The 16,916-nt window shown below is 36.3% G+C and overlaps 1 protein-coding gene across 5 annotated transcripts in view; it reads left to right on the top strand.

Annotated features, from left to right (window-relative positions):
• ANAPC10 (anaphase promoting complex subunit 10) overlaps positions 1 to 16,916 on the top strand; it is a 115,121-nt gene that overhangs the window by 16,065 nt on the left and 82,140 nt on the right. For all 5 annotated transcript variants that reach the window (XM_015139298.3, XM_078002303.1, XM_015139299.3 and 2 more), the window contains exon 3: positions 453 to 543. In XM_015139298.3, coding sequence (XP_014994784.1) covers positions 453 to 543 — 91 coding nt within the window. The remainder of the gene's footprint in view (positions 1 to 452; positions 544 to 16,916) is intronic.

The raw sequence follows: 16,916 nt of genomic DNA, 5'->3' as shown, positions 1-16,916 counted from the left end.
AGCCTGGGCAACAAGAGTGAAACTCCATCTCAGAAAAAAAAAATAATATCTCCTAGAAAATGTTTTTTAAAAAGGTGACAACAAAATAACTCGATCCTAATATAGGCTTTGTATGTGCAAGTGATATTTCTCTCAGAGTTGAGCTCTGAATAAAAGGGTAGAAGAATTGTGGTTAATTTAAATTTCACAGCTGGGTGCTATGGCTTATGCCTGTAATCCCTGCACTTTGGGAGGCCAAGGCAGGAAGATCACTTGAGGCTGGGGGTTCAAGGCCAGCCTGGGCAACACAGCAAGACCCTGTCTACAAAAGAAATAAAATAAAAAATAAATTTAATATTTCTGACCGTTCTGTTTATCAAAATTTCTGGACAAATACATATGTTAATTTTATATTTTTCATGTATAGTTCTTGCTTTTTCACGGGCATTTATTGACACTTTTGATGTTTTTAGGATTTGGAGTGGATCAGTTACGAGACGACAATCTAGAAACTTACTGGCAATCAGATGGTTCCCAGCCTCATTTAGTGAACATCCAGTTCAGGTAATACATTTTCAAATTTTTCATCTAGTGTAGGTTATAGACAAAGAAATCTATTTTATTTACATAAAAACTAAAGATAGAAATTACAATGAAATACACTTTTTAAACTCTGAAGTCTTAGAGATTATTTTTCTGTTCGGTTAGATCATTAGCATTTCAAATTTACTCTGTCTTATTTTTTATGAATTTTCTTATGGTATGTTGCATAGTTCCTTTTATGTAGACGTTTCTCAAATATACTTTTCAATATAATTTATTTTTTGAAGGTACTTCCAGTAAAATATGTTTTGCTTGTGGCCCAATACAGTGCCTTGATGTATCATATTAAGTAAACCCTGAGTGGTGATTGTAAGTTTTTTAACTGTGGAATATTCATACAACTTCTCAAATTTTTACTTTTATTTGGAAAAAAAAAATTTAACTTAGAACCTTTCAGGACATTTTCCTTTTTGAAAATGCTTTTTGAGGGGAAAGGAAAACAGCCACATGTTTGTCAATGCTTTGAATGTATTTATTATCAAATGTTTAAAATTTTAAATAGAGACAGTTGACCACTATGTTGGCCAGGCTGGTCTCAAACTCCTGGCCTCAAGCATTTCTCCCACCTCAGCCTCCCAAAATGCTGGTGTTCCAGGCCTGAACCACTGGGCCTGGCTGAATTTATTGACATAGTTGGAAACCAGTTAACTCGGCTATCTTGTTCCATTTATACCATCTTTTTTGTTTTGTTTTTTTTTTTGAGATGGAGTTTGGAGTTTTGCTTTTGTTGCCCGGGCTGGAGTGCAATGCAGTGATCTCAGCTCAACGCAACCTCCGCCTCCCAGGTTCAAGTGATTCTCCTGCCTCAGCCTTCCAAGTAGCTGGGATTACAGGCATGTGCCACCATGCCCAGCTAATTTTGTATTTTTAGTAGAGACGGGGTTTCTCCATGTGGGTCAGGCTGGTCTCGAACTCCTGACCTTGTGATCCACCCGCCTTGGCTTCCCAAAGTTCTGGGATTACAGGCATGAGCCACTGCACCCGCCTTATACCATCTATTTTAACGTTCTATAGCATTGTATTTTTAGTTGTTTGTTTTTATTGTCCTAGAGTACAAATCAGCGAATTTCCAGCAAGCCAGATAGTGAATATTTTAGGCTTTGTGGGCCATCTCATCTGTTTTGCAGCTACAGTGCTCAGTTCCAGTATTATAGCACAAAGGCGGCCCTACACAGTGCATAAATGACATAATTTAGCTGTTCTCATTAAATTTTATCTTACAAAAGCAGACGTTAGGCAGGATTTATTCATTTTCCTTCTGACTTCTGTTTTAGGTTAAGGGAGTACATGTGGAGGTTTGTTACATGGGTAAATTGCCTTTTGCTGGGGTTTGGTGTACAAATTATCTCGTCATGCGGGTAGTAAGCATAGTACCTGATTGTTTTTCGGTCCTCTTCTTCCTTTCCTTTACCTCAAGTAGGCACCCATGTCTATTGTTCCCTATTTTGTCTCTATATGTATTCAATGTGTTTTTTTTTTTTTTTTTTTTTTTCTTGAGACGGAGTCTCACTCTGGTTCCCAGGTGGAGTGCAGTGGCACGATCTCTGCTCACTGCAACCTCCACCTCCCAGGTTCAAGCGATTCTCCTGCCTCAGCCTCCCAAGTAGCTGGGATTACAGGTGCCCGCCATCACGCCCGGCTAATTTTTGTATTTTTAGTAGAGACAAGGTTTCACCATGTTGGCCAGGCTGGTCTCAAATTCCTGACCTCAGGTGATCCACCTGCCTCGGCCTCCCAAAGTGCTGGGATTATAGGTGTGAGCCACCGCACCCAGCCATGTATTCAATGTTTAGTTCCCACTTATAAGTGAGGACATGCACTATTTGGTTTTCTGTTTCTGTGTTGTCTTAGGATGCCAGCCTCCAGCTGCATCCATGCTGCTGCAAAGGACATGATTTCATTCTTCTTTATGATTGTGTGATGTTCCATGGTGTATATGTACCATATTTTCTTTATCTAGTCCACTGTTGATGGGCATCTAGATTGAATTCCATGTCTTTGCTATTGTGAATAGTGCTGCAGTGAACATGTGTGTGTATTTGTCTTATGGTGAAATGATTTAAATCCCTTTGGGTATATAACCAGTAATAGGATTGCTTGGTTGAATAGTAGTTAATGTTTTAAATTCTTTGAGAAATCTTCAAGCTGCTTTCCACAATGGCTGAACTAATTTACATTCCCACTAGCAGTGTATAAGCATTGCCTTTTTTTCACAACTTCACCAGCATCTGTTATTTTTTTGACTTTTTAATAATAAACATTCCGACTGGTGTGTGAAATGGTATCTCATTGTGGTTTTGATTTGTATTTCTCTAGTGATTAGTGAGGATGACCATCTTTTCATATGCTTGTTGGCTGTATGTCTACTTTTGAGGAATGTCTGTTCATGTCCTTTGCCCATTTTTTAATAGAGTTGCTTTTTTCTTGTAAATTTAAGTTCCTTATAGATTCTGGATATTAGACTTTTGTCAGATGCATAATTTGCAAATATTTTTTCCCATCCTATAGGTTATCTGTTTACTCTGTTAATAGTTTCTTTTGCTGTGCTGAAGCTCTTTAGTTTAATTAGGTCCCACTTGTCAATTTCCATTTTTGTTTTAATTGCTTTTGGAGTTTTTGTCATGAAATCTTTATTAGGTCCTATGTTCTAGGTATTTCTAGGTATTTCCTAGGTTTTCTACCTGGGACTTTATAGTTTTTGGTTTTACATTTAGGTCTTTTATAAATCTTGATTATTGTATATGGTGAAAGGGAGGGGTCTAATTTCAATCTTCTGCATATGGCTAGCCAGTTATCCCTGTGCAGTTTATTGAATAGGGAGTTCCTTCCCCATTGCTTGTTATTGCCAACTTTGTTGAAGATCAGATGTAGATATGCAGCTTTATTTCTGGGTTCTCTAATCTGTTCCATTGGTCTCTGTGTCTGTTTTTGTACCAGTACCATGATGCTCTTTTGGCTACTGTTATTTTGAAGTATAGTTTGAAGTTGGGTAATGTGATGTCTCCAGCTTTGTTCTTTTTGCTTGGTATTGCTTTGGCTATTGAGGCTCTTTTTTGGTTCTATATGAATATTAGAATAGTTCTCTAATTCTGTGAAAACTGTCAGTAGTTTGATTGGAATAGCATTGAATCTGTAAATTGCTTTGGGCAGTTATGACCATTTGTTTTTTAAACAATATTGATTCTTCCTATCCATGAGCATGGGATATTTTTCCATTAGTTTGTGTCATATCTGATTTCCTTCAGCAGTGTTTTGTAATTCTTGTAGAGATCTTTTGCTTCCTTAGTTAGCTGTATTCTCAGGTATTTTATTCTTGTTTGTGGCTGTTTTGAGTGGAATTGTGTTCTTGATTTGGCACTTAGCTTGGATGTTACTGGTGTATAGAAATGCTATTGATTTTTGTATATTGATTTTGTATCCTGAAACTTTGCTGAAGTTGTTCATCAGATCTAGGAGTCTTTGGGCAGAGATTATGGGGTTTTCTAGGTAGAGAATTACATTGTCTGCAAACAGAGATGGTTTGACTTCCTCTCTTCCTATTTGAATGCCTTTTAATTTTTCTCTTGCCTGATTGCTGTGGCTAGGACCTCTAGAAATATGTTGAATAGAAGTGGTGAGAGTGGGCATCCTTGTCTTGTTCTGGTTCTTAAGGGGAATGCTTCTTCCTGTTTTTGCTCAGTATGATGTTGGCTGTGGGTTTGTCATAGATGGCGCTTATTATTTTGAATTATGATCCTTCAATGCCTAGTTTATTGAGGATTTTTAACATGAAGCGATGTTGAATTTTATTGAAAGCCTTTTCTGCATCTCTTGAGATGATGATGTGGTTTTTGTTTTTCGTTCTGTTTATGTGATGAACGACATTTGTTGATTTGCATATGTGGAGCCTGTCTTACATCCCAGGAATAAAGCCTCCTTGATTGTGGTGGATTAGCATTTTTTTGATGCACTGCTGGATTGAGTTTGTTAGTATGTTATTGAGGATTTTTGTGTCGATGTTCATCGAGAATATTGGCCTGAGGTTTCTTCTTTTACTGGGTCTTTGCCAGGTTTTGGTATCAGAGTGATGCTGGCCTTAGAATGAGTTAGGGAGGAGTCCTTCCTTCTCAGTTTTTTGCAATCATTTCAGTAGGATTAATACCAACTTTTTCTGTACTCTGGGGTTCTCTGAATTTCCTGAATTTGAATGTTAACCTCTTTAGTGAGGTTGGGGAAATTTTCATGGACAATAACCTCAAATATATTTTCCAATTTGCTTGTTGTTTCTCCCTCTCTTTCGGGGACCCTATTGAGTTGTAGGTTTGGTCTCTTTACATAATCTCCTATTTCTCCGAGGTTTTGCTCATTTTTAAAAAAATTCTTTTTAATTTTTGTCTAACTGAATTGATTTGAAGAACCCGTCTTTGTGCTCTAAGGTTCTTTCCTCAGCTTGGTCCATTCTGCTGTTAACACTTATGAATGTATTATGAAATCTTTGTAGTGAGTTTTTCAGCTCTATCAGATTAGTTTGATTCTTTCTTAAAATAGCTATTTCGTGTTTCAGCTCTTGATTCATTTTACTGGATTCCTTAGATTCCTTGGATTGGGTTTCAACTTCCATCTGCATCTTGATGTTCTTCATTGCCATCTAGATTCTGAATTCTGAATTCCAAATGTCTGTCATTTCTGTCATTTCAATCTGGGAACCATTGCTGGGCTACTAGTGTGCTCATTTAGAGGTGAGAAGACACTCTATCTTTTAGACTTGCCACAATTCTTGCTCTGTTTTTTTCTCATCTGTATGGGAAAATGTTCCTTTAATCTTTGAAGTTGCGGTCTGTTAGATGAGCTTCTTTGCTTTTATCTTCTTTGATGTCATGGAGGATTTGACTGTGGTGCAAGTTGGGTTTAGTTGACTGGCTTCATTTCTGGATGATTTCAGGATACCAAGGCTCAGCTCAGCACTTGTGGGTTGAATGCTGTAATCCAGAGGGCCTTTGACTAGACCCAAAACCTTGTTCTCTGGCCCTTCAATTTAAGCAACTGCTGCACTGGAGGGGCCACGGTGTTCCCAGTCTGCTGGCAACAACACTCCAATGAGGGGTGCAGTCAAAGCAGTCAGGGGAAGTCTGTGGGCAGATGTATGCTGGCAGCAGCCCATCTGCAAAAGCTTTCTGATGGTTAGGTGGGGTCTGTTGGTGAAAAAACTGTGTCAGTGGCCGCCGGGAAGCACCCCAGTAGGTCTTCTGAGGCTGTGCTGCAATCAGACATGGCCAAGCAGGGACCCTGGGAGAGACTGGCAGACAAGGTGTTGCTCAGATCAGACTGGCCCCATTCCATGGGTAAGATAGCCCTATCTTGTCCAGGTCCAACAGTCAACAAAGGCCAAAGCCACCTAGAGGTACATGGCAATCCTTAGGGGACAGGCATCCCTGGCTGTGCTCCACTGCAGCCATTCCCATGCCCAACCCTCTGGGCTCCACACAGGCTGGGGTCCTGTGCCTGCTAACTCTCCCAAGCAGCACTCCCTGCTAGTTCAGATGCCCGTGAGGGTTATGCGGCCTCCTGCAGCTAGAATTCTGGGGATACGTGGTGAGAGTGGACTACTCCATGCCTATTTAATTAATTCCTTCCCCAGGAGCTGCTCAGGGCCAGAAATGAGTCCTGGTGCTCAGCAACCCCATTCAGGGTTCCTAGCTTACTGCCCTTTCAGCCCAGGGTCTGCTTGGTCCTCCCTGTGTCCACTCTCAGTGCCTTCCTTCTGACAGTCTGCTCAGAGTATGCCTGTCTTCTTGATGGTCTGGTCTCTTGGTGAATGAAACTCTTCCTGGCCGCGTCTAGTTGGCCACCTTGGCTCTGATCAACCCTGAGGTTCTTTTTAAATAAAAGTTTTATTTCTTAAGATGGTTGCTAAAATTAAAATGACAGTTAAGTACTAGTCTCTTTATAGTAAATAATAAATGTATTATAAAGTTATAGTTCTATATTTAATCCACTTCTGCTCCTTCCTTTTGAAGAGTGTAAACTCAAGATGGGAAAGGAGGACAAAGCCAGAAGTGTGAAAGATATTTAAGTAGTTTTAGTTGACAATGAGTTTAGTTTCAGTTAACAGCCTGATGTGATTGCTAAAAAAGCTAGTATGATTTTGGGATGCAATAAAGTAACCATAGAATGTATGAAGACCTCCTGGTGTATTGTATTCCGTGTCAGCTTCCCCTGCTAACACTGATAAAGAAGGTCTAGGATGTGCTCAGAAGAGAGTAGACAGAATAGGGGATTGAAGCCAAACCATAATAAAAAAAAAATTTGGAACATATGGTCTGCCGAAAACTTTAGGGGACATGGTAGCTTTCTTTCCATAGTTTGAAGGATTTATATTTTGTGGAGGAATTAGATTTTTTTGTATGTGTCACCTCATAAGAAAAAACTTCATCCAAAAGGTAAGAGCTGCACGAAGACCAGTTATGGCTTAGTATAAAGAAAACTTTTAAAAATTGGAACTGATCAAAGATAATTTGCTTGATAGTAATAGTTGTTACCTGTCAGAAAAGTTTTGAACCTGGGTATTTATTGGAATAAGTGATGGTTAGATACGTGATCCTCTAAGCTCATGTTTAGTCCTAATGGTTCTGATTAGGTCTAATTAAAATACATTATGCTTCACTTACTGAATGTGTTTAGCATACTTTTTTTGTGAAATAGCTTTAAATGTTAGAATATGAACATAATTTAAAGTTTGAAGTATTTCCAAATTCAAGAATAGACACACTAGCAATTAAGTATCACAGGGCCTATACATGGAAAATCTAATTTGGAACATTTTCATAGTTCTTGATTTTTCTTTGGAGGAATCTCCTGTTCTGTCAGCCGTGCAGAAATTGCAAAGAAATAATCTTCATAAAAATGTGAATAGAATATATTAAAAACTGTTACCTATTACATAAATAAATGAAGGGAAAAAGGCCTCTGCCCTCCTCAAAAAGAGAGGTAATTTTTCTTGGCAGTTAGGAGAAAAAAGTCTTAAGGGGGAAGGAAAAAATATAATAAGAAAATGAAATGTTCTTTGAGTGTGTAATTTTGTGCTTAAATGGAAAATAGAGAAGCTTTTTGCTCTTATGAAAGATAAAGTGAATTATTTTCTATTTGTAAAGAGCTAATTCTCTTGGGAAGAATTTCAAAATTTGTTAATAATTTTTTAAGGAAAATTGGGGAGTAATTTAGTTTAATGTGGATTATATGGATTAATGTACTTGTTTGCTGATTTAAAATACTGTTTGCTGATAAATACTGAAATATTAAGCTGAGTAAGAACAAAGCAAAATTTGTGCTTTTGTTTGATCTGCCTTCATCAAAATTCCTACAAATTTTATTAAATGTAATCTTGATATTTTTGTCATGGTAATAACAATTATACATTTTTAAATTACATTAAAATGATTTCTGTGTCACAAAGAAATTTATTGAAGTAGAAAAGGATAGAAGAATGCTGAGAAAAATATTGAAAAGTTATGCTGGTTTGCTTCATTTTCAAGAGAAATTTTGATAGTTTACTAATGAAAGATAAATTATAAATTTTTTAAAAACCTGTATTTCCTAAAACCTGGGTTGAAATGAAAACATTGATAGCAATAAACTCCATTATCATTTAAAGCACTTTGAACAGAAAGTACTTTATAAATTTAATAAAATCCTATATATACTTAAATACCAATGTATGTATGGGTGTAAATTGCTTAAGCCAAATCATACAAATTAGTTTATTTACCCCCCTCCCCAAATTACACTGTTGATAAATTTTAAACTTTATAATTTTGTGAAATTTATACTTTTGCTTGATCATCTCTTTGGATTAATTTTAGGTTTTTAAAAAGTATCAGGTAACAGGTGAACAACAGTACCTATTGCCTGGTAGCGCTAGAGTTTCAGCAGCTTAGGTATCTTTGTAAAAAAGCATTTGTGCAATTATAGAATACTTTATTGCATTTTTCCCCTTATTTTTAAAAGTAGAACAAATGAAAAAATTAAAGTGCTGATGTCATTTAAAAAATAATAGGTTGGGTGCAGTGGCTCACGCCTGTAATCCCAACACTTTGGGAGGCTGAGGTAGGAGGATTGTTTAAAGCCAGAAGTTCAAAACTAGCCTAGGAGATAAAGCAAGATTCTGTTTCTACAAAAAATTTAAAAAATTACCTGGGTGTGGTGGTACATACCTGTAGTTTCAGCTACTCAGGAAGCTGTCATGGATCGCTTGAGCCAGGAGTTTGAAGCTGCAGTGAGCTTTTGTCATACCACTGTACTCCAGCCTGGGTGACAGAGCGAGACCCTGTCTCCTAAAAAAAATAAAATAAAATAAAATACATAATAGATGCTAGGCTTAATCACAGTATATTAATACTTGTGAATACATTATAAATCATTAGACTCAACTAGATATTCATTGGACTTTCCTAGTCACCTACATATTGAATTATGAACACCAAAAGGAAATGTTAAATATTTATTGTCAAAGATTGTGACTGAACCATCTGGTATAATTTAGGATTGTGATTTAGGATTGGGTAGATTTTTTTAGCGCTTGAGAACTAACTTTTTTACCTTTATTATATAAATTCAGTATTCAGCTTTCTTCCATTTGATCTTCATCCATGTTTTCATGAACTTTATTGAAAAAAATTGTATTACAAACAAGTTTGAAAGAGGTTCAATTTGGAGTTTATATTTTGTTAAACAAACTATTTGGTTCCTTAGATGTTTTTTTCTTCACATAGAAAATAAGCAACTCTTGATTTATGTAGCAGTTTCTCAGGTAGTTGAGCATGTAGGTTTTAGAAATAATTTATATGTATTACTGATCTGTTAAGGTGAACATATATTGTAACATATATAAAGTAACATTATTTTATATCTCATTGTCTTTTTAAATTAGAACAAGCTCTTTCTCTGCTCTGGATGAGGACTTGGTGGGGAGCATATAGCACATTTTTTGGTAACATACCCAGTTTTCTGTTTATTTCAAATGGCAAAATATATTTTAGAAATAGACGTGTTCAGTTCTAGTGAATACTGAAAGCCTCAGTCTTGCTTTAAAGTTTCTTTTAAGGTTTATTCCTCTCCCTAAACTTGGGCCTGTTGCAAGTTGGGTGTAGTTTGCTTCACTTACCCTGCCTAGTTCTTTTTTTGGTTTTTTTTGGTCCTTTCACATTTCTGAATTTGTTAGATCTGCTAGTATGGGAACGAAGAAGAGGTCAGAAAAGAAGGAAAGTCTGTAATTGCCAGTTCTGTCTTGGTGATATAGCATTGGTGTTCTCTGTACCTGGCTATATATTTAAAGCTATTATCTTATGGATGCTTTTGCGGGTTCAGAGAATCAGCCACCACATTCACTTAATGCTATGGATGATTCATCTGCAGTTCTCTTATTGAGGGTGTATTAATCATCTTCTTTTTCACATAGTAGTACCTCCAGCTTCCTGATGAGGATTATTCATCCTTTCTAGAAAGAAACTAAGGTAACCTTTCAGGTTATCAGGTTATGAAGTTCCCTTTTCCCAGTTTCCTGAGACATTTTTGGATTTTCTCAAATGCCTTTTCTGTATCTATTCATACGGATCATATGGTTTTTCTTTATTCTGTTGAGATGGTAAATAATCAAATTCAATATTTAATTATTTATTTAATATTTATTCTGTTGAGATGGTAAGTAATAATAAAGATTTTTTTATTTGTAGTAAAATGTTTAATATAAATTTACCATTATAGCCTTTTTATTTTATTTTTTGAGACAGAGTTTTGCTCTTGTTGCCCAGTCTGGAGTGCAATGGCATGATCTTGGCTCACTGCAACCTCCGCCTCCTGGGTTCAAGCGATTCTCCTGCCTTAGCCTCCCAAGTAGCTGGGATTATAGGCATGCGCCACCACGTCGGGCTAATTTTGTATTTTTAGTACAGACGGGGTTTCTCCATGTTGGTCAGCTGGTCTCGAAATCCTGACCTCAGGTGCTCTACCCTCTTCAGCCTCCCAAAGTGTTGGGATTATAGGCGTGAGCCACTGTGCCTGGCCAGCCATTTTTAAATGTACAGTTCAGTGTCCTTAAGTACATTTCAGTGTTGTGCAACCAATACCACCTCCATCTTCAGAACTTTTCATCATCCTGTGTGGAACCCATTAAATCATAACCATCCAATTTCCTCTTCTCTCCAGCCCATGATAATCAGTGTTTTATTTTTTGCCTCTATGTATTTCACTGTTCTAGGGACCTGATATAAATGGAATTATACAATATTTGTCCTTTGGTGTCTAACTTATCTCACTTAGCCTAATGTTTTCAAGGTTCATTCATGTTGCAGCATGTGTCAGAATTTTATTCCTTTTTAAGAATGAATAATATTCCATTGTATGACTGTGCCACATTTTGTTTATCCATTCATTTGTCAGAAGACATTGGGTTGTTTCTACCTTTTGGCTGTTGTAAATAATACTGTTATGAACATTGGTGTGCAAATATCTGTTCAAGTACCAGATTTCACTTCTTTTAGTTATATATCCGGAAGTGGAATTGCTGGATCATATGGTAATTCTGTGTTTAAGTTTTTGAGGCACCTCTATACTGTTTTTCACAGCAGCTGTACCATTTTACCTTCCTGCTGGTAATGCACAAAAGTTCCAGTTTCTCCACATCCATGCCAACATTTGATGATAGTCATCCTAATGAGTCTATCTCATTATAGTTTTGATTTTCATTTCCCTCATGATTTGTGATATCAAGCATTTTTTCATGTGCTTCCTGGTTATTTGTGTATCTTCTTTAGAGAAATGACTACTTAAGTCGCTTCCCTCTTTTTACATTGGGTTGTCTTTTTGTTGTTAAGCTGTAAGACTTCTTTATATGTCCTGCTGCAGTTGCTCAGCTTTGCCATTGTAGTGTTAGCTCCCATAGACAATGTGTATATGACGGAGTATCACTTGGTTTCAATAAAATTTTGTTTATAAAAATAGGTGGTGGTCCACATTTGGCCTGCAAGCTGTAGCTTACCAAGCCCTGCTTTAGAGCAGCAGTTCTCAAACTTTTTAGTCTCAGTACTGCTTTAAACTCTTACTGAGTGCTCCAGAAATCTTTATATATATATCTCATTATTTACTATTTTAGAAATTATAGATTAGAAACTTTAAATTGTTTAGTTATTCACTAAAAATAAACAATAATTAACCTATTATGTGTTAACAACATAAATAACAATTTTATGAAAAATAACTGTCTCTTCCCAAATAAACAACAGCAACAAAAAATAGAAGAGTGTCATTATTTACATTTTTTCGTGAACGTTTTTGGTTCACAAAAAAACAGCTGGAGTCTCATTTCTGCTTGTTCATTAAATCTGTTACAACATCCCATGTCAGATAGCCTCTGGAAAACTCTACTACATATTGATAAGAGAATGATTCTGAAAAAGGCAAATTGCATCTTAATAATGTTAAGAAAATAGTTCTGACCTTGCTGATCCTCTGAAAGAGTCTTGAGGTCCTCCGCAGGTCCCTAGACTACTCTTTAAGATCATTTCTCTTGGGCAAGATTAGCCTCATTACTAAGACTTGACTCGTATGGGATTGCAAACGAATGTCTTAGGTATTTAAAGAGGACTTTCCACTTTGGTTATTGGGAGCTTTAATGATTCACAGTCCTCTGTGCCCACTGGAAATTGTTTAGCTTACTGCTTTCCAGTAATTGTTCTTTCCCCAGTGCTTGTTCTTTGCCTATCCTTGTGAAGTTTTGCTGTATGCATGTTCATATTGTGTTCAGGCATAAAATGAAGGGGACCCCATGTATATTTCTGGAGTTTTCCTTTGTGTAGCTCCTTCGTCATCAATTCAGTAGACTGCCAGATTCTCTTTGGCTTCTCCCTCTTCACATTGCAGTCCCGAAATTGCCTGCAGCCAAAAACCTACTTGTTTGTAGGTCTCACCTCTTGTGTTTCCTTTCTCTCAGGACCTAGAGGCCTGTGTTGCCTGTTGCTCAGCATCTGTGGATGCTTCAGATATGTTCTCCAGTATTCTAATTGTCTGTGGTGGGAAGGCAAATCATGTAGCAGTTAACCTTCATGAGCAGACATCTCAGACTTTCTTGTTTTATTTTATTTTACTTTTTCTTAAGACCGTATCTGCTGAAAATTGTGCATTTGGTCTCATATATCCTTTCAAAACATGGTCTTTGTTTTGTAGTCTTCAGTGAAAACTTTCATTTTAGCATCCTGTTAACATTGATACAGAGGACATTTTTCACTTCTTTTTTTGAGGTGGAGTCTTGCTTTGTCACCAGGCTGGAGTGCAGTAGCGCAATCTTGACTCACTGCAACCTCCACCTGCTGGGTTCAAGCGATTCTCCTGCCTCAGCCTCCCCAGTAGCTGGTACTACAGGCACACACCACCGTGCCCAGCTAAGTTTTGTATTTTTAGTGGAGACAGGATTTCACCATGTTGGCCAGGATGGTCTCAATCTCTTGGCCTCATGATCTACCTGCCTCTGCCTCCCAAAGTGGTGGGATTACAGGCGTGCGCCACTGCGCCTGGCCTGCATTTGTAACTTTTATACCAGGAACATATATGGAAGAATATAGTTATTTATAAATATTTGCTTCTGATTTAAACAACTATGTGGACTCTGTTTATTTTGTCTCAACCTCCTGGTAATGTATCTAGCATGTTAAGAAGAATGATTTTAAAAACATGTTTTGTAACTATTTTGTTTTTTTACATTTAACTTTAAATGTAAAGCTATCATCTATCAAATATATTTAGCTTTAAGTTTTGTACCTTAGGGTTTATTAGTTACTCTTATATAATGTTGTCACATAGACCTGGATTAAGTTCTGGCTCTGTGTTTTACTAGATGTGTAAACAAGGACCGCTTGCTTAACCTGATGTGAACCTCAGTTTCTTCATTACAGACACAGTAATGCTGTATTAATTAGAAATCAGAACTTTTAGTAACAGAGCTTTTGATAATGGTGTTTTCTACAAGGTGGAAATTTATTTCTTCTACCTCTTTGTGTAAGAGGAGCCTGGCAGTCCAGAAGTGGTATGGCAGCCTCACAGTGTGTTTGTGGACCCAGTTCCCTTCTCTTTTTACATTCCTTCATTCTTAGCTTGTAGATTTTATCCTCAAGGTTGTCTTATGGTTCAAGATGCCTACTGGAATTCCACCTATCGTGTCCATATCCCAGGCAGCAGGAAGGAGTAGATGCGAAAGGTAAAAGGGGCATGTTTTTCTTTTAAAGAAACCTTCTTTAGTACACACCATCATTTTGTTTAAATCTTATTGGCCATAACTTAGTCATATGGCTATACCTAACTTTAAGGGAAGTTGGATCTTTTAGCCAGATACTATGAAGAAAGAGGGGATAAAGGGATTTTAGGTTAGGCATCTAGGAATATCTGTCACTAATGTCTTCCATCGGAATTTCATGGGTTCCAAACCCGATGAGAAATTATTCAGTAGGTGCTCGTATCTGCGGTAGCAGGAGGAGGCCAAAATACCAACTTTATAAAATGGACAGAACTGATGTTTGAGAAATATAACTGCATTATATCTTCAGTCAAGTGTGTTTCCTATTATTGAACCCTAGAATTAAACAGTCTTACCTATCCAGTTTTACCACTGGACTAGGTAGCATGTGCCTTTATTAAATTGGTGGCCTGAAAGAACAAAGCAAATGTTTGGTTCCTGCTAGAAGCTCTTTCTCAGGAGAAAGGGTGTAGTGAATGAGGGGATAGAGAGCGTCCAGGAGTGTTACTTATGTCATCAGAAATAGGGAAGTATTGCCCTCTTCCTTCCCCACTCTTGTAATATCTTATGCTACAAATATAGCATGATGCCTGGCATATAGTGAACATTCACTATGGAGTGATTATTATTATACTGATGGTTTTGAGCAGTTTGAGCTACTGCCACTATGTGTAATAGTCTGTACGTTTAATGGTATCACATACATTGCTATTTGAAAAATAGCATGCTTTTCCATGAAATACTATTTTTAAAATTCATCATGAGATAAAATTGATCAATGGTTTTAAAATTTTTTACTCTACCTTTTAATTGTTTTAAACTTTTGGTGAGGTCACAGTTTCCTATGCAAATTTAGTGAAACTATTTATATAGCAAATCATACATACGATTTCTGTGGGTATGTGAACCTTACGATAATAACTCATGGCTTAGATAAAATTTAAGAACTACAGATACCTACCTATTACTGTAAACTTGTATCAATGACTATTGAATGAACCAAGCACAATTAATTAAAAGGAAGTTTTGGTTAAAATCATGTGAGGTAGACAGATACATTTTTTAATTTCAACTGTGCCCTCCTACTAGCTTTTTGACCTTAAGCCAGTTACTAACCTGAGTGTTACGGGTTTTTTTTTTTTTTTTTTTTTAATCAGAAAAACAGAGATAATAATAGTTCCTATTTGACAACATTGAGAAATAAATGAGACAATATGTATAGAGCATTACTTCTGGGTCAGACACAAAATATTCACTTGCTCTTTGCTGTTACTGTTTTTCTTATCACTAGTATTTTTAGTATTCTTTGCTTTTCTAACCTTGCCCTGATCGTCTTGAAGGCAGTGAATAAGTGTACCTGAATTTCACAATTTAGAAATGTAATTATTCTGAGCAAAAAACTTGATCCTTTAGATCTGCCTTTCTTTTCTTCCTTAAAAAAAAAGTTCTTAAGAGCCATCTTCGTGATCTTTGATCTCTTCATAAGAAGAGAGATCATTTACTTCCTGCTTATGGCTCATCAAGGAAAAAGGTCTTCAAAAATTTCCTTTCTTTCTTTGCTTCCTCTCCTGTCTCCTTCCGGGCTCAGCAGAGAGAAAGATGTCAGTTTGATACCTTTGGCCTCTTTTAAAAACCTAGTAATGGTATTTATCCTGTCAGCAGTTCCTGGGTATTTAGTGTTTTACCTCTTGATCTGAGGAAAAGTCTTTAACTTTCCGTATTGCTTTCTAAAGAATAGCTTAGGCTGCAGAAGTTTGGTCTCCTCACTAAGAGCTACAGAGCCCCTGCTGTTTTTATAGGCTGACTTTTGACACAGACTACTTCTGTTCAAGGAGCTCATTGTTACTAAGTTAGTGCCAGTTTATACTAGAACTTAACTTTTAAAGCACATGTAAATAGATTTCTTAATGGGTTTTTGGGTAGGTTTTTAAGATCACCTAGATATATATATATATTTTTTTCCTGGTGGCCAAATAGCACATGCTCATTTTGAAAAATTGTTCAGAAAATATAAAAATCATAAAGAAGAAAATAAAGATCTCCTATGGTCCCATCCCACGAAAGCAGTCAATTTTACTATTTTTGGGTAATTCCACCGAGGTCTTTTTCTATACACAAATATAGATTTACATGCCTTTAAAAAATTGTTGTTTTCCCCCAAATGTGATTCTTTTGCATATGTTGTTTTATAATCTTCTTTTTTCTAGTGTAACTATATATGTACATGATTTTTTTAAATAGTTGTATAGCAGTTCATTGAGTGGATATAATGTAATTTATTTAACCAAAACCTTATTGCCATGGATATTTAGGCTGTTTTTAATTTGTTAGTGATTTAATCACAGGACAAGATTTTTCTGCATCCATTTTTTCTCCAAGGCCAGCCTTCATTAGACATCAGTTTTTGAGTGTTTGTGTTACTGTATTTTAATGCATTCTCAGAAGTTTGAATTAGTGGGTCAAAGGTTGTGTTTCTACTAACTGGCGATGAAAGCACCCTTTTCTAATCAAATTTGAGTGTTATCAGTCATTTAAATATTTTCCAATATGATGATAAAACTTATATCTCTGTGTGTTTTAATTTCTCTTTCTTTGATTATTAGATGTTGAACACATTTTCATGTTTTTTTTGGCCACTTGCATTTTTTCTGAGGTTCATTTTCTATTATATATTTTTTCTTTCCCTAGGATATGTATGTTTTAAAATCAATAGCAAAAGAAAGAAAGAAAAAAATCAACAGCAAAATTATGTTTCTTGCATTAAAACTAGGTTGTTCTATTTTTTTAAAAAGTAGTTCTCTTTGCTGGACTCAGTTCCTCACTTAGCTAGTTATTTTCAAGTATTAATATAGGAAATGAAGTACATACCTAGCAAAGGAAACCAAACTTATGAGAATAATTTCTTTGTCTAAAATACAAATGAAGTGGATGGAAATCCTTAATGCTTGTTTGCATGATAAAGTACCTAATTTGGCTTAACTGATCCTTCTTTGCTTGCATCTGGCTCTTGACCATGTTCTACATAGGAGATGTCTGTATAATAAACATATTATCTGGACCTATATTTAACATATTA

Source organism: Macaca mulatta, chromosome 5 (assembly GCF_049350105.2).
Source record: "Macaca mulatta isolate MMU2019108-1 chromosome 5, T2T-MMU8v2.0, whole genome shotgun sequence".
NCBI lineage: Eukaryota > Metazoa > Chordata > Mammalia > Primates > Cercopithecidae > Macaca > Macaca mulatta.
This window is presented reverse-complemented; position numbering and strand designations above follow the sequence as displayed.